Source organism: Archocentrus centrarchus, chromosome 14 (genome assembly GCF_007364275.1).
Source record: "Archocentrus centrarchus isolate MPI-CPG fArcCen1 chromosome 14, fArcCen1, whole genome shotgun sequence".
NCBI classification, from domain to species: Eukaryota; Metazoa; Chordata; class Actinopteri; order Cichliformes; family Cichlidae; genus Archocentrus; species Archocentrus centrarchus.
The window spans coordinates 36,198,963-36,223,643 of record NC_044359.1 but is presented as its reverse complement, the minus strand read 5'-3'; the positions used below and the strand labels follow the sequence as shown (position 1 = coordinate 36,223,643).

The 24,681-nt window shown below is 42.2% G+C and overlaps 1 protein-coding gene across 4 annotated transcripts in view; it reads left to right on the top strand.

Annotated features, from left to right (window-relative positions):
• Positions 1 to 14,379: 14,379 nt before the first annotated feature.
• The window catches only part of robo3 (roundabout, axon guidance receptor, homolog 3 (Drosophila)), a 95,050-nt gene continuing 84,748 nt past the window's right edge, over positions 14,380 to 24,681 (top strand). For all 4 annotated transcript variants that reach the window (XM_030746180.1, XM_030746179.1, XM_030746177.1 and 1 more), the window contains exon 1: positions 14,380 to 14,779. In XM_030746180.1, the coding sequence (XP_030602040.1) occupies positions 14,707 to 14,779 (73 nt within the window). In that variant the 5' untranslated portion in view covers positions 14,380 to 14,706. The remainder of the gene's footprint in view (positions 14,780 to 24,681) is intronic.

Genomic DNA, 24,681 nt, shown 5'->3' with positions numbered 1-24,681 from the left:
CACAGGTAGGAGCAACTGCCACATCTGCTCATGATGTGGGTCTCCCATAGACATTTCCACTGTTTTGTCATTTTTTTCAGGGGACTACATAGAGCTGCTCTTTCCTGGGGCTAGGATTCCTCTCTCTAACCCAAAAGGTTCTGAACTCTTTGAGTGGTGGATCACTGTTCTTGATCTCTCTGGTATAACTTGGCAGGGTGTGAGTGTTGCCTTGTCTGCTATGTAGCTTACCAGACCCTGATTCCGAAGCATGGATCTGCCTCACTCTAGAGTACTCAGGTTGTTTAGCAACAAGATTAGGATCTAGAGCTGTCCTTGACCTCATCAAATTGCAAACAACAAGACAATCATCAAAATCTGAATCTGGATCAGTTTCAGGTTCCCCTGCAAACTCCAGACTAGAGAGAGTATCCCCTGCAGTGTTGCCACAGCCAGGGCAATAATTCACCTCATAATCAAAAAAACTGATAGCTGCACTACCCCACTCCTGGAACTCCTGGGAAATTAGTTGCCATACAGGACACAATAACTGGGGTTCTTGCAGCACAGTCACAAATGACGCATTTAATAGCATAAATTTGCAAAGAACATTTTAAATGGGGTACTTAACATATTCCTCATTTGTTGTGCATCCCTCATTTTGGTAAACAAAAAATATTTGGCAAAAAAACCAGTTCATAAAAATATTACAAAGCACACACAAGAAAAATTGAAGAAAATACAACAAAATATGGAAAAATGGTGATACACAGAAGTAAAACACAAAGAAATAAATGACTACCAGACCAAAACCCCACCAAATAACGGTGAAATATTTACATGCACATACATTACACAGGAATTTCTTTAACAGGCACCTGTTAGTGGGTGGGATATATTCGTGATCAAGTGAACATTTTGTCCTCAAAATTGATGTACTAGAAGCAGGAAAAATGGGCAAGTGTAAGGATTTGAGTGAGTTTCACAAGGGCCAAATTGTGATGGCTAGACAACTGGGTCAGAGCATCTCCAAAACTGCAGCTCTTGTGGGGTAATCCCCGGTCTGCGTGGTCCAATCCAGAAGACGAGCTACTGTAGCTCAAATTACTGAAAAAGTTCATGCTGGTTCTGATAGAAAGGTGTCAGAATAAACAGTGCACCACAGTTTGTTGTATATGGGGCTGCACAGCCACAGGCTAGTCAGGGTTCCCATGCTGACCCCTACCAACTACAAGAACGTGAGCATTAGAACTTGACTGCTGAGCAATATTAGGCAGGTGGTCATAATGTTATGCTTGACTGAAGTACATTTACTTCCACCCCAACATCCTGAGAGAATATGTAATTAATCATAGTGGGAAACTACATTATGAAATTATGTTTTACCACCTGGCTACATACATGTACACATAACTGATCACTCTTGGTTCCACATTTTTCAGGAGATGACCTCCCACCCATCTATCTAGCCATCTTCCAAGGAGATACTGAGGCATTCCCAAGCAGTTCCAATCCCTGTCCTAAGACTGCCCAGGGGTTTCCTCATCATTGAACGAGCCAAGAACATCTCAGAGGCCTACTCAGATACTTGAGCCACATAAAATAGCTCCTTTTGATGAGCAATGGCTCTGCTCTGAACCCCTCCCAAATGACACCTTGAGTGAGCCCAGACTTCCTTCACAGGAAACTTCTTTCCGAGATCCAAGATTTCTATCCCCAGTTTATGGCGGGTACTGTCCCTTTACTGGTGAACCATTAAAGGGACAGCTTCACTTTAACGCTCAGTTTTCTTTACCACAGTGGACTGTTACATCACTGCAGATCCTTCACCAATCCATCTGTCAACCTTCTGTTCCACTTTAGCCCCACTCTTGATCAAGACCCTCAGATAATTAAATTCCTCAATTTGGGGATACAACTCATCTCCAGCCCAGGGCAAGCACTCCGCCCTTTATCTCCTTCCAGTCTAAAATCTCCCATCCTCCTGTTCAGCTTTTACACCAAACTTGTCAGTCATGTTATCTGAAGCTGTTCCAAGCTCACTCTGGGTTAGGGTGGGTCACTCACAATGAAAATGTATAGCACGTGCCCACAAATGACTATTTACAGGCACCAACCACCTTGCAGTTATAGCTCTGAGCAGCAGCCTCAACAATGGAGGTGTGGAACATGGTCCATTTGGACTCAATGCCCTCAGCCTCCCTCAGAATGCTGTTGAAGTTCTGCGGAGGTGGGAGTTGAAGATCTCGTGGACTGCTGCCTCTGCCAGCGCGCCCTCACAATACGTTTAGGTGTGCCAGGTCTGTCCAGCATCCTCCCCTGCCACCTGATCCAACTCACCAACAGGTTGTGATCAGTTGAGAGCTCAGCTCCTCTCCTCACCCTGGTCTCCAGAACATACGGCCATAAATCTGATGATACGATTACAAAATCGACCAGCACCTTTATATTGGTGTCCTGGTGCCACGTGCACTTATTAACATCCTTACGTTTGAGCATGTGTTTGGTATGGACGTTTGCACAGGAGTCCAGTAACAAAATACCATTTGGGTTTAGCTCAGGCAAGCCGTTCCTCCCAATCATACCCCTCGAAGTCTCACTGTCATTGCCCACATGAGTGAAGTCTCCCAGTAGTACAATAGCGTTACCAGATGGAGCACCCTCGAGTACTCCACCCAGTGACTTCAAGAACGGTGTGTACTCTGAACTGTCATTTGGTGCATAAATGCAAACAACGGCCCGAAGGTGCAGAGAAGCAACCCTCTCATCTACCGGTAAAAAGCCAATGTAGGCGCCTGGGTGGCTTAGTGGTGAAGCCGGTGACCACATACACACGCCGCGTTGCGGTGCGGGTGGCGCGGGTTCGCGTCCCGGCCCGTCGCCGATTTGCCCGCGTGTCTTCCCCTGTATCTTTCCCCCATTTCCTGTCTCTCTCCACTGTCACGAAAAGCCGCTATGGCCAAAAATGCAATTAAAAAAAAAAAAAAAAAAAAGACGGCAATGTACAGGCAGCAAGCCAAATACCCACCCTAGCTTGTCGTCTCTCACTAAGGGCAACTCCATACTGGAACAGAGTCCAGTCGCTATCCAGGAGACTGGTTCCAGGGCCCAGGCCGTGCACTGAGATGAGCCCAACTGTATCTAGTCAGTATCTCTCAACCTCATGCACTAGCTCAGGCTCCTTCCCCACCAGAGAGGTGACATATCATGTCCCAATAGCCAGTGTCAAAAGCCAGGGATCAGTCAGCCAGGGCCTCCACCCTTGGCCACCGACCGACACACATTGCACAAGACCCCTATGATGCCTCCTGTGGGGGGTGGGCCTACAGGAGGGCGGGCTCATGTCTTGTCTTTGAGCTGTGCCCAGCCGGGGGCCACAGGCTAATGTCAGGCCACCAGATGCTCTCCCTCGAGCTCTCTCCACAGGCCTGGCTCCGGGGTGGGGCCCCAGTAACCCTATCTCAGGCAGGATAAACAGTTCCCTTCCATTTTGGTCTTTGGAATCAGTCTAGCCCCTCACCCAGGACCAATTTGCCATGGGGGATAAGCCCCTGGACAACATAGCCACTGGGACACACAAACCCCTCTACTATGATAAGGTGACAATTCACGGAGGCTGTCTTGGTTGACACTCCTCTGCAGCATCGCATGGAGATCTGGGGTGCTGCCATTGGATTGGCAGACCGGGGTGGTGGTCCCCATCATTAAAAAGGGAGACTGGAGGGTGTGCTTCAACTATAAAGGGATCACAGTCCTCAGCCTCCCCGGTAAGGTCTATGCCAGGGTGCTGGAAAGCAGGGTCAATCCGTTAGTCGAACCTCTGATTCAAGAGAAACAATGCAGTTTTTCATCCTGGTTGTGGAACGCTGGACCAGCTCTTCATCCTGGGGGCCTCTTGGGTGAGGTGTTACGGGCATATCCTACTGGGAGGAGGCCCTGGGACAGACCCAGGACACGCTGGAGAGATTATATCTCTCAGCTGGCCTGGGAACGCCTTGGGGTCCCCCCGGATAAGCTGGTGGAGGTGGCTGGGGTGAGGGAGGTCTGGCTTCTCTGCTCAGGCTTCTGTCCCCGTGACTCGGCCCCGGATAAGCAGAAGATGATGGATGGATGGATGGTATTTTCATAGGAATTATTCTACTTGAAATGTTGGTTGATCTAATTATGAACAACTTGCAAAAAGTAAAAAAATCTCAAACTGATGTGTCACTGATCTCACAGCAAACCTTTAACCACTGCAGGAGTTAAATGACAACAGAGGCAAAAAAAAAGTAATCAGTTTTATATTGGTGATGAAGAAAGCTGAAGAAATTGCGTCAGAGAAAGAATGAAGATCAGAATCAACTGTGAGCACTGCAATCTGAAACCAAAATGCTCTGAATAGCATTGATCTTTCCTCCTTATTACACATATGTTTTCATTCACTTCCCTTCATTCACAATGACATTTGTCACAATGAAGGTATACCTACAAGTCTTATCTGATTTGTCACTGGAGCCTAGGACACACATGAAGTACACTTTTATTGGACAACTGTGATATTGTATGCACTCAGCGTTGTGCTATATTTTGCCATTTCCCATTAAAATGAGAGCATCACTGCTGTGAGTGATATTTTGCTTTATTATATCAATTTTCAGTTCTAACAAATGAGCTAGCTGTGTCTATTCATGGTGTAATTACTTTCCCTTTCCAATTTGCTAGACAACACAGCTCTGTCCTGGAAATATAATTGGTTATTTTGCATGAAATACAGCTAAAGCAATAACAGAATATTAGCTTACCTCTCCGCAGGAGTCCAATGAGATGGGGGGTCACACTCAATACAGGAGACTGGCAGTCTGTTTGTAATCACTGTGTAAAATCTAGTATTGTCTGATCTGTGTATGTGTGTGATTATTGTTCCCTGGAAGTGGATATGATGAAGCAGAGGTTTAAAATGCAGAATTATTTCAGGTTGTAGTCTCTGATTTCAGTCTCACAGACAGTGTTTTTTGTATGTTGTAGCTTCCTCATCACATCCTCAGAAGGGTTATGATCTTGATCTTCACATTTCTTTGCAGCAAAACAGGTTTGTGTGCCACTCTTTAAAAATCCTTTTTATATCTTTAATTTAATAATATGCAATTGAAATTACTGGTACTTCACCACTTGGAAATCCTATGCATGTTACTGGATCACTGCCTTTTCTTTCCTTCTTGCTGGTAGCATTTCATGTATACCTACTGAAAATAAGGCATCTCGGCCAGGACAGCTAACTGCTAGGCATGAATGGCTTCTGTCACACACCATAATAGCTTGTACGAAAAGCCAGGGCTGCCTGTTAACGGCAGGTGAGCGAGGGAATGGAGTCGAAAGAGCTTGCCTGTGGAGGAGAGACAATTTTGTTCAGGCTCCAGGGCTGTAATTGCTGCTGCCACTCCCCACCCCCCACCTCCACCTCCCAGTACCCTGCCACCCCAAAGGTTCAAATGTCCAGTGCAGAATGGGAGAATTGGAAGAGTCATTTCATCTCAGAGGAAACAAACGGATGGGAGCTCTGTGGGGTGGGGAAGCAGAAGAGGCTAAATTACAGAGCAGCACAGTGTGGGAGCCGGCTGTGCGCTCTGACCCTCTGTCCTGACACCACTTGGTGCCTGAGAAAAGGGCTATTTTGAACAAGGTGTCCATCTTCTGCCAAAAACTGCGGGGGCAGGACACAGTAACATCCTGCATAACTTCATGCAACTCTATAATACAGCCATGTGAAGACTGTATTATTCAGTGGAGAAACAAAAACAGCTGTCACAGTTAGTTGAAGTTATGCTAGCTAGCTAAATATATCGTTAAGGTAACAGTAATAGTTTAAAGTCATGAACAATAATAGCTACTACAAGCTTTTGCCCTAAAAATGACCACAGAGTTGAATCAATACTTTACTGCCACAGTAAGTCCAAACTTGAAAACCAAGTAATGTCATTCAGCGGTTGTCATTATTCCATCAAGATCTCCAAACTGAATCACAGGGGAGTCACGGGAAGTCTCCGTTACACAGCCGATGGAGATAGCCACCAGAAATATAGACCAAGTACATTATTGACAGAGTGAAGAGCAGTGCTGTTCTAGGCTAAATTTTTATTCCACACATCTTAGAAGCCAATGAAGTATGTTTACATACTGCCAGTGAGAGAGCTGGTACATCTGCAGAGGCAACACCAATCCTCAAAGCGCCTCCAGTGTGCTCAAGAATCAGTGGCTTAAGAAAAGACAACCACATAGAGGATGGTTGTTACTACAGCATCACTGTTCCAAAACCCAAACAGAAGTGCAGACTGACACCAGTGCTGTAATATATTACAAGGTTCACTGAAGAGCCCACGGCTCAGTGCCAATAAAAACATATTCAGCATTCCTTCACGTCCTCGCCATCTCACAAATTCAAAAGACAGCCAAGTCATAAAATGCAAAACTGTTATTTGCTATGTAAAATAACCATTTTTATTATCTGTTTTTGTCCTCTATCATAACCATTTTATTGCTAGTGGCACCCCATTCAGCTGCTGACACTCACACAACTTATAGTGTGCATGCCAAACCTCATCTCCATTCATTAGAAAATACAGTCAGTATATGAAACCAGTTGAATGTTTAAACTCCCAGTAGATAAACAAGAGCCTAATGTTTCCTTTGACACCCCAGTCTGCCTCTCATCATAATGTGTGATGGTAAACAGTCTGGGATGCCCCAGCCTACTCTGTCCTCATATACCTATACCAATTCATATATTTGCAGAGAGTGTGGGGGGAAACAGAAGGTGCGTCTCGCTTCACAGCCCCAAAATTAATAGGCGAGGGCCTCTCAATATGGAGTAATGGAAAAGAAAGAGGTCTCTGAGAAGAGATGGAGATAGAAAGGTGGATGCTTATATAAAGAGACGAGAGGAGAGAATGTGAAGGAAATGTGAAAAAATGAGACAATAGGACTCTGTCTGAATGGCAATCCACTGGATCTCCTGACCACATTTCCTTTCATTCATACTGTGGGACCAAATCCAAGTTAAGAAAAGCCAGCAAAAGAAACAGGAAATTAGTTGCCCACCTAGTAGCTGGACTGCTTCACCACCTCCCCCTCGTATATCTTCCTCTATTTTCCCTTCATCCCTCAGGGAGCTTGGATAACGGGCATTCTCATTGAAAGGTAAATCAATAAAGAGATATACGCTCATCTTAGGGCGCCACCTTCTTAATCAATTAATCTATACTATAATCCATTCATTGGATTCTCTTAAAGGGCCTGTCCTCTCATTACCCACTATGGGTTGAAAAAAATGCCATGAGACATATGGGGTCTCATTACTAGTAATAAACAAGAAACCTCAAATAGATTCAAATGTCTAGCTATAGACAGAGGTGATCAGCATTTAATGGCATCTCAAGGTAACAGTGTGCTCACCATGAATGGGTCTGCCGACCAAGATTCCAAGCATTAGTCTTACTGAGTTATTCTCTGTGCTCTGCTGCATCATCAGATATAGAAGCACATGCATGTGACTCAAAATGTACAGAGTGCTTACTGCGCACTGTTCCACTGATTCCATCTTAATACTCTGTTATTTTCTGCTTTGCTAATGGTTTAGCACTGGCTATTAGAGCATAATAAATCTTCTGTCATTGTTAGCCATACAGGGATTATAACGGCACTGTAAAGATGAACTTGCACTGTTGAAAATACATTTTTAGGTCTAAATCAGAACTCAAGGTTGGGGCAGCTAAACAGCAATTATTTTAAGCATTTGCACATTTGCACTTCACCCGTGAATTCACAGAAGTCTAATCTCTGACATCAACAGCTGCGGGGGCACATATCTGACAGACTTTTACTTTCCCTCTTCCTCAGCTTTATCAGCCCTCGTAATTGTGAGCATGTAAAATTGCTACTTGAATACTCCCAAGAATATCAGCACTGCCATCACTGTTTTTATGCATTAATGATGATTTATAGCCAGGAAGGAAATGTTTCTGGTAAAGGATGTTGGCCATTTCTCTGTGTGAAGAACAATACATCATTTCATATGTTCGTTAAAGGATAAAAATGAGGACAAATCTTGCCTGCCTTCCCCTAATGAACAGGAGGCCATTGTTTTTGGAAATTTGAAAAAGATATTAATACCAAGGTTTGGCATTCGTGGTGCTTCATCTTTACAGAAAAATGATGACCCAAAAGCGAGAAATGGATGAAGGTTGCAAAATAACTGACTGCTGCCTTTAAGTTAAAGGCAGCAGTCCTTAAATGCCAAAAATTTTATAAGGTGAAAAAGGCAATAAATTTAAAGTTAACAAAAGTGGCACAGAAAAAGCATCCAGGGACACAACAACAACCTGAGAAAGAGAGAAACAGGACTCGAGATACTCACAGGACTAATTGGGAAACAGGATGAGGGAAGAACCCAGGAGCAAACGATTTACGAGGGGAGAAAGCAGAATAAGCAAAAGAAAAAGAATATCACAAAAAAAAACAACTCAACTCAAAATATAAGAAGAATCCTAAACTCAAAAACATAACCATACCCTGGGAGCATGACATAAAAGCTGCTGCAGGATAGCTGTGAGTTGGTACACTCATTCTCTATTTCACTATTTTTAAATGCATTAAAAAGTCGAAAACTAGAGTGTAATATGCAGTTCTGAGCAAGTTACTATTAAAAAGCTCAGATTTCTGATTACCTGGTTAAAACTACAGTGATAAGCACAACCATTTTAATTAATGTAACTTTTTGTGTCACGTTTGATTAGTTGTAGTTTATTTTCTTACAAATAAGAGAATCGAGTACCGCAGAGACACAGCTGATAAAGTCACCATCCAGAAAATCGAAACGGTTCAGTGCAGAGGGCCGAGATATGTAATGTCTACGTACAGAAAAGGGCTCCAGTGTAGGAGACATGCTCCAGTCCCTCAAATGGCCTAGCCTGCAGCCAAGGCAGAAACAACAACGCCTATGTGTGTTCCACAAGATCATTCATGGACATGTGGCAGTGACACCATCTGATCACACTAAACAGAACATCACACCACTCCAACAGCCTGAGCTAAACCATCCCATTCAGCTCAAAAACGTACTACAGGGACTCATTCTTCCCAAAGACCATCAGGGAATGGATGTACTACCACAGTCCCTCGTCACCATCGAAGAGCCACCGAAGACTGCTTCAAGTCACTGCTGGCTCCTTATCTAATCTCAAACTAGTACAAGCATGCAAATGACAACAAAAACTTTGTAAATATGTTTCAGCAGTTTGGGATCTTTTCGGTGTTCTGTGCTAAATACAAGTTGAGTTCAATTCAAGTTCATAAGACAAGTGTCCATTCCAGCTATTCCCTGATCATCAATTAGTTGATGGTGGAATAAAATTGAAAGAAGAGTTGTTATTCAGTACTTGTCCTTTTGAGGGAGAGGGTATTCACTACTAATCATGCACTGGCTCCTTAAAATTACAGCCCATTAAAAAAAAAAGAAAGAAAGAAAGGACAAAATATGTAATTTTCCATTTAATGGATACCTCCAAGGTCACTTATTATTCCATCCTCAGAAGTGAAAAGGTGAGTCACCTCTATAGGCATCCTTGGACAGGAAGTAATCCATTCTGACAGTTCATGAATCATGGAGCCACAGGTTTGACTTCTACCACTGCTGCTAAAAGGAGAAGGAAAAAGCAAAATGAAGCAATCTTTTATAAGAATTCATCTGTTTTCAGAACCACTAGAAGTTGTTGGGACCGCTTCATGCATTAAAAGCACACTCTGGGAAATCCTTTCTGCTGCAAGACATTAATTTTCCTTTAAATGACAGCACAATCATAGTTTTTCATCTGCAAAATGAGTCCGTCTCATGTTAAATAATATACTTCCAGTCTCTGATATGTAAATTATATGCATGTGGTAAGTTTAATTGGCCACATTCTGAGTTGCTTATTTGGTCTTCATAAACTGATGTTTGTTTTTTTTAGGAAAAAGTGGATACTTGATATTTGTCATTCTTCCGAAAGGCATTTAATCAACTCAGTGTGGAATAGTGTAACAGCTTGTAGAGGCGGTGAAGCCTCAGCCAAAAGAAAAAAAAGCAATGCAGATCCTTCATACATCATAATCTCAGTTCACTGAAAGTCATTGGTTTATTTATAAACATGGGCTCAGCTGCCCGGTGCATTACACATAAAACATGTGTTTTTACTGAAAATGCTGATACATTTACACACAGACAGACTTTATTGTCATTCAAATTACACCAAACAGTGAGCATGAGAACAAAATTGCGTTGCTTTAGGCTCGGATTAGATAGATAGATAGATAGATAGATAGATAGATAGATAGATAGATAGATAGATAGATAGATAGATAGATAGATAGATAGATAGATAGATAGATAGATAGATAGATAGATAGATAGATAGATAGATAGATAGATAGATAGATAGATAGATAGATAGATAGATAGATAGATAGATAGATAGATAGATAGATAGATAGATAGATACTTTATTGATCCCACATGGGAAATTACTGTGTTACAGCAGCAAGAAAAAACTCTACAGTAACTAAACATCAAAGTGAGAGTGCCAACAATGAGTGCAAAGGAACAGCAGCAGTGATACAGTGAGTACGAGAAACTAATAACTAAAATAAAAATAAAGTGTCTATGTGTGTATGTACACACGCACACACATATACATATACACGTCCACACACCTGCATATGCACAGATATACCTATTTACATAGTCTAAATATATATGTAAGTAATAAATATTTAAAAATATAGGATGGAGCAGCATTTTAATTATAGTTCAACAGTCTAATGGCATATAAGAAGAAGCTGTTTTTAAATCTGGCTGTTCTGCTTCAAAGACTGTGGAGCCTTCTTCCAGAGGCCAGCAGGGAGAACAGTCTATGGTGGGGGTGTGAGGGGGTCTCTGTATATGTTCTGAGCTCTGGACAGGCAGCGGCTTTTAGCAATGTCCTGTATTGGGAGGAGGGGAGTCCCAGTGATTTTCTCTGCTGTCCTCACCACCCTTTGCAGGGACTTCCAGTCTGAGGTGCTGCAGGCACCTGCCCATACAGAGATGCAGCTGCTCAGTAGGCTCTCCAAAGTTCCCCTGTAGAAGGTGGTGAGGATCGGAGGAGGGAGGCATGCTCTTTTTAACTGCTGCAGGAAGTGCATGCACTGCTGAGCTATTCTGACCAGAGTTTCAGTGTGGATGGACCAGGTCAAGGAGTCCATTATCTATACCCCCAGGAACTTGGGGTTGTTGACTCTCTTGACTACAGATTGATGAGGAGCGGTGCGTGGCTTGGCTGGCTCCTCCTGGAGTTGATGATGATCTCCTTGGTTTTATTGACATTCAGGGCCAGGTTGTTGGTTTGACACCAGCTGACCAGGTGGTTCACCTGGACAAGGCCCTCTACCACTATGTGTCTTCATGCTTGCTTGCTACATGCTAAACTCAGCTCTTTCAGTGGTTCTGTTGTACATAACATGATTTACTGTTGAAACACTTTATTTGGATTCTTTATTTATTGTTTGTAAATTCCAGAGACACCATTCAAACGGCGATTGGTCTGAAGGTAAGGCAGTGAAAACTCTCCTGCCAACTAAACCATCAATTAGACTCCATATATTACAGAGCCTGTCTTTTCCTATGCTGCCAGGAATGCCAGGAAATGCTTTAATGCTGGCATTCCCCAAAAGCTACTCTCAATGACCTTTACAATGCTTTCAAATGAATAGCAAAAATTATGCCCTTTCTACACACAAATCTTTGTGTGAAAAGGGCATAATTCTGTGGTCTACAGCTCAGCTGCAAGAGTGTTGCACAGCACCAATCCACACTGATGGCCTGTCATTGTAATTCAGTACCTAATGTGGATAATTAGTCTAAATTCATGGAGTGCTTGATTCCACTGACAGCTATGCCAAATGTTTGATGAAAGCAGCAAAGTAGCAGCATCAGTCACAGACAAACGGAAATGCATTTAAGTGGAGGGCCTCATCATGTTTTATTCAATCACCGAGCGATGCTCAATTAATCAGTATCTGCAATTAAATTAAACATGTACATGCATAAAACATGAAAGAAATATCAGGGGTGTTTAAGTGCTGCTTGGTTCTCATTTTTCCTGTTAACCGAAAAAGAGAGAATTTATTTTCAGCCCTCTGCAGCAGAGACCTGAGTAATGTTCCACGCAATACTGAGAACAGAGGGAGACGGAACGTGTTAAAGCTCAGCTTAGTATGCATTGCTTGATGCAAACCACCATTCAATGCATTTCTATAAATGTCAAGTGCTGTGTGTTTACCAGGTCTGTCTGACCCCTAATATTTATTCAGCTCAGCAGCACTCTAGCCAATCATTCCTTATTGCAGAATTGTGGCTCTTACTATGTCAAGTCTCATTGGCTGCAGTTTGTCGTATCTCCTGGCACATGTAATATTGCTTTTCGCTTTCCATCATTGCAGGCAGAGCCTGTGCTCAGATAAATAGTGACATTTTGCAGTGGTGTGGGGGGTTGTTTGTATCTTTTAGTGCCTGAGTCGTTCCCATTGCCTGATTTGTATACATAGCATCACAGCAGGCATGATCAAAGGTCTTACACATGTAAGAGAAATTTGCATTTGGATTCAAACTATTGCCAACATAATTTATGCCTGTGTGGTTAGATAACAGCCATGAGATAAAAGTTGACATTTTCGCCTCATTGAGTATTATGACTTGAGTTAAAAAAAAGAAAAGTGGTTTCTGAATGGATCCAAATAGAATCTTTACAACAATAAATTAACGTTTGTGCTCTTCATGGAGTATTCAAGGATGCAAAATGCTCATATATAACTATATAACTGTATGATAAAGTTTCTGAGCCCTTTGTGATTGAATATTGTAACACATGGAGGACATGGAAATAAACTACCAAACAAAAATGACAAAACCCTTTGAATTACTCATGGATTTCTGTATTGATTACTAATAAATGTCTGATCTTCATGTATCTTACAGTTATAGACAACTGCAATCTGATGAAACTAATAACACACGTCTTTATGAAGAACACAGAGTAATCGCTCACAGTGCAGGCTGGAAAAAATAAGTGACTCTTCCTGCAAGCAACTTATGCTTATTTTATTATTAATCAAAGTAAATGTTTCAGGAGGTCTAAAAGGGTCACAAATGTTTTGTTTCAAGTGTAGCTGCCTCTGTTTTCTCTCTGAGATGTTTCCTGTAAAAGTTGGGAAACTTCTGTAACATTACAGTGATGTCTGCAGCCTAGTTGATGTTTGAATCTGAATTGATGGAATTGAATTGAAATTAAATGAAATGACAATTTTTATTGAGTGAAGGTACAGGAACATTTTTGATAGCCTGACAAGGTTTCCGTATGAAGGTTCTTCAGCGGCTCCCACACTCATTGAAAATGAGCGCACTGGCCCTTTAAGAGAGTAATGCTGGGTCAGTAAAGTTAGTCAGAATGAAACGAGAGTAAACCGGGGGCTTACTGAGCGTGCCTTCAACATACAGGCTCAGTGGGCTGTACCTTTGTCACAACTAAAAGAACACAGAATACAAAACACTTCACTGAGATGCACTTACACATAAGTAAGTGCATCTCAGTTAAGTTAATATAAAAAAGGACATTATTAGAAATAAATAGAACACAACATAACAAATATGAAGGGTAGGCTTAGCTAATCAGTATATATATATATATATATATATATATATATATATATATATTTAATGCGTATGTGTGTGTGTGTATATATGCACTTTTTTTTTTAGCATAATTCATTACTCAAAATAAATATTTAGCTCTTTGTGGAACTCTGTCTGTAATAAACACAATTTAGGCAGAAAGTCTGTACAAACATGCTGAGGTTGGATAATTCCTATAACCAATTTGAAGCCTTTTGAGTTGCGTTTTTTTCAGTCACTACCTGCAACATGTGATAGTCTCCCCTGGCATTAACACGGCTGTTTTTAAAATATTAATTTACCAAAGGTTACCTTCTAAAGCCCCCCCCCCAATTTATCGACTCGTAATATAGTCGAAAGCTTATTTTGAAAGTAGAAGCGGAAGCCGGTCGTGCCATTGTGGCCACCTTTACCGTGGTGTGTTTTGGCTCCGGGACCGTACTGTTGGGCGGTGAGTCTCAGCGCTGGTAGCGGAGCAACGCAGAGGGGCAGACAGCAGCTGCAGATCTGAGATGGAGCTGCGTGCTTAACCAAGTGGACTTTTCCTCCCAGCGCGATGAGTTCGGCTACTTTCGGGCTATTTTTCTATAAGAGGAAGCCCTGATGAATATTTCTCCTCTGTTTAAAAAAAAAAAAAAAGGAGAGAAAGGGGGGGAGGGGGGGGAAACGGGACTCACTGACCGGGCGCTGCCTACCCCTCACTCACAGCCGCCCCTCCGCTCATCACCTGCGGCTTGCTTTGTACGGGATTAGGCGCAGATTTCGCAGCCGGCGTTGCGGGAATTAAAGTTACTGTGTGGGATGTTTGAACTTCTGGTTTATTTCTAGAGCGGCTGAGATGCTGCCTGTGGAACCCGTTGCCGGTCTCTGACATTTCATCCCATTGGCCGGCGCTCATTTGTGCGTCTGTGTGGATATTATCAGTGCCGCTGCCGGACAGCCCGTTTCATAAAACTGTGCATGCCATAAAACTGTGCATACTGTCACCAACCGTACATATCTATGAAAAGATGTGTATAATGGAGTACCGCACGGCCCTGGTTCCCTTACTGGTTATATTTGCACTCAGAACTTTGGCATATGGTAAGTTCAAATTGGTTGTTTTGTGGTTATCTTTGCACAGATGGAGTGTTTCCCACACAGGGGATGGGTCCCCTCATAAAATTCAGGAAAAGAAAATCACTTTTAATTTATCTCGTGCAAAGTTTACAAAGTTAGAATTTTACGTCAGCCAGTGGATCTTTTAGGACGCCCCCCCCCCCCCCCGCCCACCCACCACCACCACCACCACACGCCTTTATGTCAGCATTTGTGCATAAGTGAGTAATCCTCCTAGATGATGTCATTTAAAAGGCCACTTAAAACCAACAGACAGCAAAGTAGCCCATATGCAGCTTTACTGTGTGACCTGCCCAGGGGATGCTGGACCAACACCAGCATCTGCTCCCCACAGAAATCAGACTTTGCTGTGATTCAGGCTGCCTCATTTATCTCCATCATTAGGCCCATTAGGTGAAGATATATCATGGGCACAATGCAAGTGTGAAACAAAAACCCTTCAGTTTTTACCTCTGCAGCAGTGTTCTGTAAGTGAGCATGGCAGGGTTGGGAGTTTGATTCCTCCTGTAGACAGCATTGCTAAAAAAAAAAAAAATGCAGGATTTAGTGGTTTGAAGGAAAAAGCCTTTACCAGCTGCTGCATGTTAAATGTTAAGCAGCTTTTCCATGTCCCTAAGATCCCACTCTGTATAGTGGGGAATGCACTGTGGGTGTAACTGAATCCCTGGATATGTATGTCCAATGCAGAATATTGGCTTTTGTTGTTTCGTGATTCTACCTTCAAAGATGTGCATATGGTGCCTTTGATTTCAGTGAAATCTGCCACACCATGATTAGTGGTATGGCTCTGTCTCATAGACTTGAGATATAGCTGGCATGATGAAAACAAGCTGAAATGAGGCTGCTGGATCCTCAGATCCTCCATCAATCACACGTATAACTGAAATTGCTGCTGGTTGGCTACAGGCTCTTTGTCAACATACATACGTCTCTGTGTTCAACACAGAAGCACCCCCATGTGTGATGTACTAAAGTAATTTTTTTGACGCAAGTGGGATGATATGGTTTGTGACAGTGTGGTGTCTTTGGGCACAGCCCCACTGCTGAGGCTCCCTTTTACAAGCCTGTAAACATTGCCTATGAACTCAGCATCTGTGAAAGTGCTCCTTCACTGATTCCAGATGCTCGTCTGGGACTATAAAGGCTGGATTAAAGCTACTTATTTTCACTTTGGCAAAACACACAGGGAGTTCAATAAAGAAGAAAAAAAGGCTGTTCTGTTTTTAGCACCAGACTTTTTTTTTCTGCCTGTTTAAATTTACATTTAAATGCACGTTTTTGTCACATTCTGACACTGTTATCCGCAGTGGCTCAGATTAAAAGGAAGAGGAAGCTTCAGATCCGTGTAAGCACAGATATGTTAGGAGACTCCAAGTTATACAATGAAGAAGAGTTTAATAATGGCTCTCCCTCCCTCCTCTTCCCTTTCCTCCTCACGTCTGAAGGGCCCATTCATGTGGAGCCAGAGCCACGCTGCAGGGGTCTGGTCTTCAGACTGTTTTTCCAGTATGGTGACACTGGGAACTGCCAATCATCTTTGTCACTATCAGTCAACACAGGGGCGTCAGGAAGCTCTCCTCCATTGACTGTCAGCGAGCCATGTGTTTACCATGTACTTTACTGAAGTGACTTCAAGGCAAGGGTTGAAAACAGCTACCTTGTTGTGATGCGCATGTCCTCAACCAGACCGGTTACCAGATGAAATAGCCAGCAACAAACTTTGACACATACACTGTAATTACAGTCTGAGCGCACAACTCCATTTCCCTCGGGGACGGAAGTGCCTTGGGGTGTAATGTGGCTGAAATAGCACAATTACAGAGATGCCCCATTGTTTAAAACCCTTTCTTCTGTTTCTGGCGGTCGTGCATGTTGTGCACAAGGCTGTCCAGACATGCTGTCAGGCTCAGTGAGTTACAGTGGAGGAGGTTAGGAGGCCTTTAATGGACAATTTGACAGGAGTTATTGCTGCTGCCGGGATTGCACTGAGACATTGCAGTAACTGAGTAGTCCTCTTTAAACTTGGGGTGCAGTCATTAGATACTTAATAACAGAAAAAACAGTTTACTCTAAAAATACATAAAAATCTGCTTTTTAGTTTCAGTTTAGGTACTCACATGGCTTTGGTTTTTAAGATGTGTCTCACAGAGATTAAATGAAAGGTTTTTTGTTCAGAAACAATGTCTCATGGACTTACTAATGGGCACTGATATCAAGCACTTCTGTTGGCAGTCAGTAACCAGAACAGTGTTTCTACAATAAGATGCCACAGTTTCATTTAGATGGTTGCTCAGTGCATAACTCTGACCAGCCACATTGCAAATAGTAAACCCAGATCTGCTTTGTTATTTTTGTCTTACAGTCATCACCACTGACTTGAATGGCTTGTAACAGCACACCAGTGTGCAGTAGCTCTTTTTTTTTTTTTTTGCTTTTGGCATATTGACATTTTTTCAGCAGAAAGCAAAAAAGGCACACGGAAACCTTTGTAGTCATTTCCAAGAACAAACACACACTTGCAGTGAGTGTACTTTCCTCCTCCCCCCACCTGCCTGCCCATCTGTTCTGCACAGATCAATTAGGCTGTCAATACGTTCAGCATGATGCACTGAAATGAGGCACAGTATAGCATTCAAGCTACAAGAGGATCCTAATTTACACTGGCTGAAAAATACGTCAGAGTCAGCAGCGTTAATCATGCGCTGTTTGAAGCTTATTTGACTGTTCTTGCTATATTTTTTCAGCTGCTGGTCAACTAAATCTAGAAATAACGATAAGTACTGATAAAATAAACATGAGGTGAATTTGCGTATGCTTGTTATTGAACAGCCACTCATTGTGCATACCCATGATAATAGAATTTCAGTCCCAAATATTCATTACACAACAGTTTGACTACACTTCATGATGCATTAATAACAAGTTATTTGTGCATTCAGCTGTAGTAAATAAATTAAAAATGCATGCACTGTCCCCGTGTAAACGTATCCGTAGGGTGTTTTCACTCCATCTGCAAACCAAGGCTTGCGCTCCTTTTCTTAATGGCACTGTTTATTATCTGTGCTGTAAGTTCCTACCACAGAGGGCCAAAATAAACACACATTTGGGTATAGGAGACTTCTTCATCGAGCATTAAAGAAAAGGGCTTAAACTGAACTCTATTTAGCAGTGGGTGCTGACAGGACAAGTCAGCAGTCCCTGCTCCTTAAAGGTCTCAAGTGCGACTGCCTGAGGGGCCCAGTACAATCCTGCCTAAGCTTCCAGCCTTGGGCTGCAGACAGATGGATTGCCTCTAACATTAGTTCCAGTGGTTTTAGGAGCACCGACCTCTTCAAAGCTGGTCAGAACACAGAAACAGACAAAGCAGTGTTGCTCCGTGAGGATGTTTTTATGTTACTTTACAGTGTGGGATGATCCAGCTGATCACCGGGCAGTCCAGGTGGCAGAGGAGTTGTTTTTGTCGCATTCGCAAAATCAGGATCGTGTTCACTTTGGTCTCTCAGTGGAAGAATTTTCATTGCTGTGATTAGCAAGAGATTAAAGTGACAGGGAAAAAAGTGGCATGCATAAATTCACACGCTGTGTCAAAATGTCCCTGTCAAACGCAGCAATCTCACAACTTCATCTCCAGAGAGGCTGGCCCCCTGCATCCTCTGGGCCCACAAAAATGGGACACTTCCAGGATGTCTGCCAGCTTCAAACAGGCATGTGGTGGATGCATTTTTCAAAAAGAGAGATGTGGCATTATATAGCTATAGATAATGTCATGTGAGGGTGCTGACTTATATGAAATGTGTTTGTAACTGTGTACAAAAGTGTTGTGAACCACAATTAGCAAGCATAGTGAGACTGAAGAAATCACTTGGATGAATAATAAAAACATGACATGAACAAAATCATCTTCCTGGGATTTCCTTACCTGGATGATTGAGCATATATCATGTATCAGCAGTGTTTACATTGCTCTTACACAGCCCTGACTCTCTTTATCCTTTTGTCTCGTCGGTGTCTGACTATGTCTCTAATAAAAGCATGTGGTTATCATCAAGTTTGACTGTGAGACAGCAAGTCAGATTTCATGTTTACCCTATTTTTATTGTCCTCTAACTTTTGAAGCAGTGACAAAACTCAGAGAGTCAAAAGAAAAGGCCCATGGGTGCTGCTGCAGCTGTCAGGGCTGTAACTTTTGGTGGTGTGGATATATTTGTGAGAGTCTGGCACTTGAAAGCTCGGCATGAGAAAGAGCAACCCGGTAATGGATTATTTTCTATCCCGATGTATCAGGGTGATGCTATAGTAGGCAGATCCTGACAGCTGCTGTTGATGATTTAATGGCTGGTTTAAAAAAACTGACAGAGACAGCTCTTTTTTTTTTTTTAAGTGTCATGTTCTGGGTACCAGTTTTTTTTTTTTTTGCCATGGTAGTGCAGATATACAAACACTGACTTGGGGATAAGAGGTGGTCAGAGTGTCTCCGTGGCCATTTGTTTTCTCTGTTGGATGTTGGCAGTTATCCCTAATTGTATTAAAGAAATCAGCTTGCTTGATTTCTTTTCACCTCAAAAATCCAAAGTGTTTGTAGCACTTAGAGACGTGACAGCAGCTGGATGTGAATCCACCTCTTTGTGTTCCTTGAAATCTTTTCAACAATATGTCAAGGCTGCAGTTTCCCACTTAAGTAAGGGGTCTTGCATATGTGTCTCATATACAGGTCTGGACTGGGACAAAAAAAAATCTGCCCTGGCATTTTTCATTCAGGCAGATGGTCCAGTTAAACATGTGCACAGAATTCCTCAAATCAATGGTAAAGCTGAGTAATGGTAATATAAAACTACTGCTATGCATACACATATTAAGTATATATTCCAATTTGTTTGGTAATTGATATTAAAACAGTTCTTCTTTTAGTCTGGTTGGTACAGTCGTTGGGTTAGGACATCATTGTTGCACTGCAGTGCCGCATGTGACAATTAAATGCTACATTTTAGCTATTAGCAGTGGCTCATGGTCAAAGTATTTCATTTTACTTGAATCCTTGAGTTTCGCCCTTTCTAATTATGTCCCTCCATCTACTTTCTTACCATGTTAATTATACCTTCCTCCATCTCTTCCTCACTCTGTTGTTGGGACTGCTGTCCCTCCTCCTGCACGTCTCCATGGCTGGTGCTAGCCACAGCAGTCTCTTGTAACTGGGAGGGTTTGTTACTAGTTGGTACTGCGCTGCAGCAGCAGCAGCCCAGACAGCTAACACGTCTAGCAAGCTATTAGTCAATAGAAACAAGTAAAATCCCACTCCATGGTTTCCTCATTCACGTTATTGGTGTTGTGGACCCACTTCAGGAAGTCGTTGTCTTGACCCTTTCCTCCCTCATAGTGCCATGTGTAATCCATCTGGTCAGAGAGATAGCAGCCAGCCTAACATACTGTACATTTGTGTGTGTGTGTGTGTGTGTGTGTGTGTGTGTGTGTGTGTGTGTGTGTGTGAGAGTGTGTGTAAGGAGACACATACCTAATAGGAGCTAATCTTGAAATATGCTGCTGTGGGACAGGAAACAAATGCCATTTCCTCACAGCTGTGTTTGGCCACCCACAACCAGCCTGGTACCCGTCTTGGAGCCCCCTCGAGGATTTCCTCTTTGACACAACTGACAGACTGCGCCTTCGTCAGTGAACACTAATGGGCTGATAATTAGAGATAATGAATAATCCTGCCATCATCATACAGCCTTTCTGGAGCCAAACTATGACTCTATAGCCAGCACCCCCCCCCCCCCCCCCCCCCCCCCCCCCCTCCCCACACACACACACACACACACACACACCGTGCTCTCAACAGCAATATCGGATGAAGAGTGGAAGTTTATTCACCAAATACAGTTGGTTCAAAGCTTAAAACCCCTTTGGTTCAAAGTAAACAGTAGAAATTTCCATTTATGAGACACTTTGCAGCCCCTCAGTCTTGTTTCTGTAGGTGGAAGTAAATCAAAGCTTAATTAACTGCTTGGTCTCTCAGGCATGGTGTACCACCAGGAACCTTTTTGGTGTAAAAATGCTGTTTGGCTCAGCTGTTTGTTCCTATTGGAGCAGACCTCTGTTTGCTCTCTATCAGCACCAGTGTGCTTCTACCTTGTCTACTTGCCCAAACATCTAGCCAACCTCATTTCAGCTGCTTCACCAGAGGAAGAGGCCAAACTCACAGGGAGAATTAAACAGAGGCGTTTAGTGGAAAGGGCTTTTTGTTTGTTTGAGCTGCTGTGGGGCTTTGGATCGTTTTACTCCCAATTTCCATGATCCCCATCCTTCTCAAAGAAAAGAGCCGAAAGAAGCAGCTTCAGCCCCTTTCACACAAAACTGTTCGTGGCCTCAGGAGAGACACTATTACAAACACCCAATTTCCTTTTCCAAAGTTGACCCTACCCATTTAGGTGCTTAGCATCAACACAGGCTCAGTTAGGGTGGTTGTCTCTTTATGGCCAGCACTTTGCATTCTCATGCAAGTACTTCATTTTGTTGTCCCCAGAGGGTCAAAGAGTAGGAGGCTGCAGAGAAAGCACTGCAGCTGACCTTTTTCACTGCTGCCCATTTAACTCAGAACGCACATTTGCAAAACAATTCATGCAGCTTCAGTAAATATCGACAGAAGGTGGAGGAGGAAACAAAACTGTAAAACAACAAATCTTGTAAGAGGAAAAGCCAACCGGCTAAAAAGAGCTGCAGATAAGGGAGAAAAAGAAATTAGAAAGTTGTTGAATTTTCTTTGATCATCATCAGCCACCCTCCTCTTCGCTCCTTTGTTCCTTCTTTAAAGATTATTAAGCTCCCCCTGTTTACCAGTCGCAGGTACTTTTATTTCAGTCATACTTTAAATTCAACACACAGAGATTTTTCTTACCCGCTAAGACCTGTGTGTTTCAGAAGCAGACTATGGAGGGAAAGTCAGTTATCTTGAGTGCAGTGTGAGGGTTAGCTCATCTTAGCCTTAATTTGACTTGCTAAGGCAGTCCCTGGCTTAATCTGTCTTCTTTACAACAACTCACCACAGAGTGATAAGGAATGCAGCTTTTGATGTATTGCAATATTCTGATTTATTTTCAAGTCCTTCACATCGAAATGAAAGGCATTGCTCAGCCTGGCTGGTTTGGAAGACTCGATGGGCTGAAGTGCCATCCATGTTTTATGCCCTTTTCCCTCTATGAACTGAATATTTCCTCTATGCAATGATACATACACAGGGTTACATTTACTCATGTTAAATATAGTTTTAAAGTACTTCTATACTTAACTGCCTTGCTGCTTTTTATGGTAATTTTGAGATTAGGACTCTTGTAATGGTGTTATTTTAGATTTTTTTGAACGATTGCAAACCAAGCAATCAGGCAGTTCATTAAATGACAGACTAATAGGCAAATTAGTATTCTCCTTAGTGAGAATAAACATTTGTGCATTTCTTGACAAAATATTAAAGAAGGGGCATTTCAGTTATCTGCAAGAGCTCCTTACACAGTCAAACATCAATAATAGTTTAATTAATAGGGTTTTCCCCAACCAAACAGTTGACAAGTCATCATACATTTGATTTCATTTAATTATATTTTTGGCATATATAAATCAATAAATGGTTGGAGTAAACAAGCATTTAAACTGTGCTTTATATTACTTATAAATACAAAACCACATTAAGAAGGCTTTAGGAGTACTTTCCTTAGTCCTTGGAGGTGGAAAAACACTAACTTTGAGGCTTCAAAATCTGCAGTTTGGAAAGCTTCATACTGTTCATGTACAGTATGTTTAAACAGAAGTGGGCACAAGCTGCTCGAATGGCTAAGCCACTAATATGAAGTTACTACAATATTTCAAATGATGAGTCATGTTTGATATCAGCAAACGACACCTGCATGTTCTGTTCTCAGGGTCATCGTTTCCCTCCCCAAATGAACCCACACTGTGGATTTCACAGTGTCATATCAAAGAACTGCACGCTGTGGCCATTTAAGGAGCACTATGATAGGATGTTTGTATGCTGTGATTGGATTGGTGGGTTGGATTCTCCCTCCACACATGCACTGAAGCCTTCTGTCTGTTGGTGTGGTTAGCTCAGGGGTGGGCTACAAGCTGGACTGTTAGCAGTGAGACAGTTGGTCCTCATGTAGGTGTGGGGATTTGTGTTGACCTCAAGATTGAGCCTAGTACAAATGTCAGACAAAATGAGCACCCTTCTTGGTTTTATTGCTGACCACTGACCACCGACCTATCACTGTACCATCTGAGATTGGAAAATACAGCTGGGGCTAGAGCTCGGCGATACGACCTCAAAACAAAATCACTCACCATTTAACTGGATAATTGTAATGAACTCGTCCATTGTCCAAAGATGGTACCACATCACATTCAGTGACATTCAGTCAAAGTATTAAATTCAAATTTGTGTTGGTCTAAAAACCAAAAAAGGATTATTTAAAAAAAGAAAAAAATCTGTTTTAAGGATTTGCTGATCGTCACAGTTATAAGAACAGCCATCCTTCTACTTTCTGTCTTGAAAAACGTCAACAGTGCGATGCCCAAATGCAAATAAATCATCAGCACCATTCTTGTACCATTTCAATGGAAGTCAAGCTGCAGACAGATACGTGTGAGCTGCTGGATGTTCTGATGTTTTTACCATTTAAGAAGAAGTAAATCTGCTTAGGGATGAAAGCCCTCTTGTGTTTGTGGTGAAATAAGGCTGGGGAGTTGGCAGGATGGGGGCTGGGAATCAGCTGTAGATATCTGGCAGTCATCCTTTGTACTTGTTTTATAAGCGCGGGACACACCAAGCCACTTGTTCTTGTACTGGATGAGACAAAGTTCTGGCTCAGTCGTCTGCCAGGCTCAACTATAGAAAGGACAGTGCAGCGGTGGTTTGTGCTCCCCATGGCTGTTTGGTTCCAGTTTTTTTAGCTGTTGCTGTCCGCTCTATTTCTCTGTCCCCCTCACAGGTTGTATTTTCTCCCTTTTCCTGTTCGGGAAAATCACTGCAGTTGTTTGAAAATTTCATTCTGTGTGTGAATTTGTGCTGATGTTTGAAATCATCGGGTAAGAAGGGAAAGTTCATACTGAGTGGAATTAACTGAAATAAATGTGCTTCGCCCTACTTTACCACAATATGCAGCCTTATAAATACAACAGGTGAGAATTAATTGTGCTGCATCATCCATCTTTATAACTGAAGCAAAGGCTCTATGGAAATGTTAGAATAGTTCAGCATAACATAAATATAGATATTATATACTGTTGAAGTGCAAATACTTTGTTATTGTACTTAAGTACAAATATTAGGCATGGTTATTACACATGAAGAGATGAAAGAGGCATAAAAGATATTTGTTGTACTCAGAGTTTAAAGCAGGCCATGACAATCCAGCCAGCGTTTTTGGTTCAGATGTCAGTAAGCTGTGGTTGTGGTGCTCCAGCATCTACTGCTACAAAAGAGGAGCGAGCAAAAGGGAGTAACATTTTTTTAAGTTGCAGATATTTCAAATACAACATTTTTAACAGGTCAACAGGTCAAGGTGTGTGTGCTGGTACAAAAACTGTTTGCTAGCTAAAGGTAAGCTGACACATTGTGTGTATTTGCCAGGGAGAGAAAAGAATGTGAGCTAACTTCACTCAGAGATTAAGAAAGATAAGAGGACAGGAAGGAGAGGGGTTATTTTTAGAAGGAAGGACTGCTCAGTGACATTTCATACACTGGAATTTAGTTTTTTGAACAGATTTTGGATCTGTACATGATGTGAAGTTATGTTTTTTTCATATTGTGAAATGACTTGTAAAACAAATTGAAGTACACTAACTTTGTGTTAAATACCAGGCCGTTTAGTGCAGGCTAA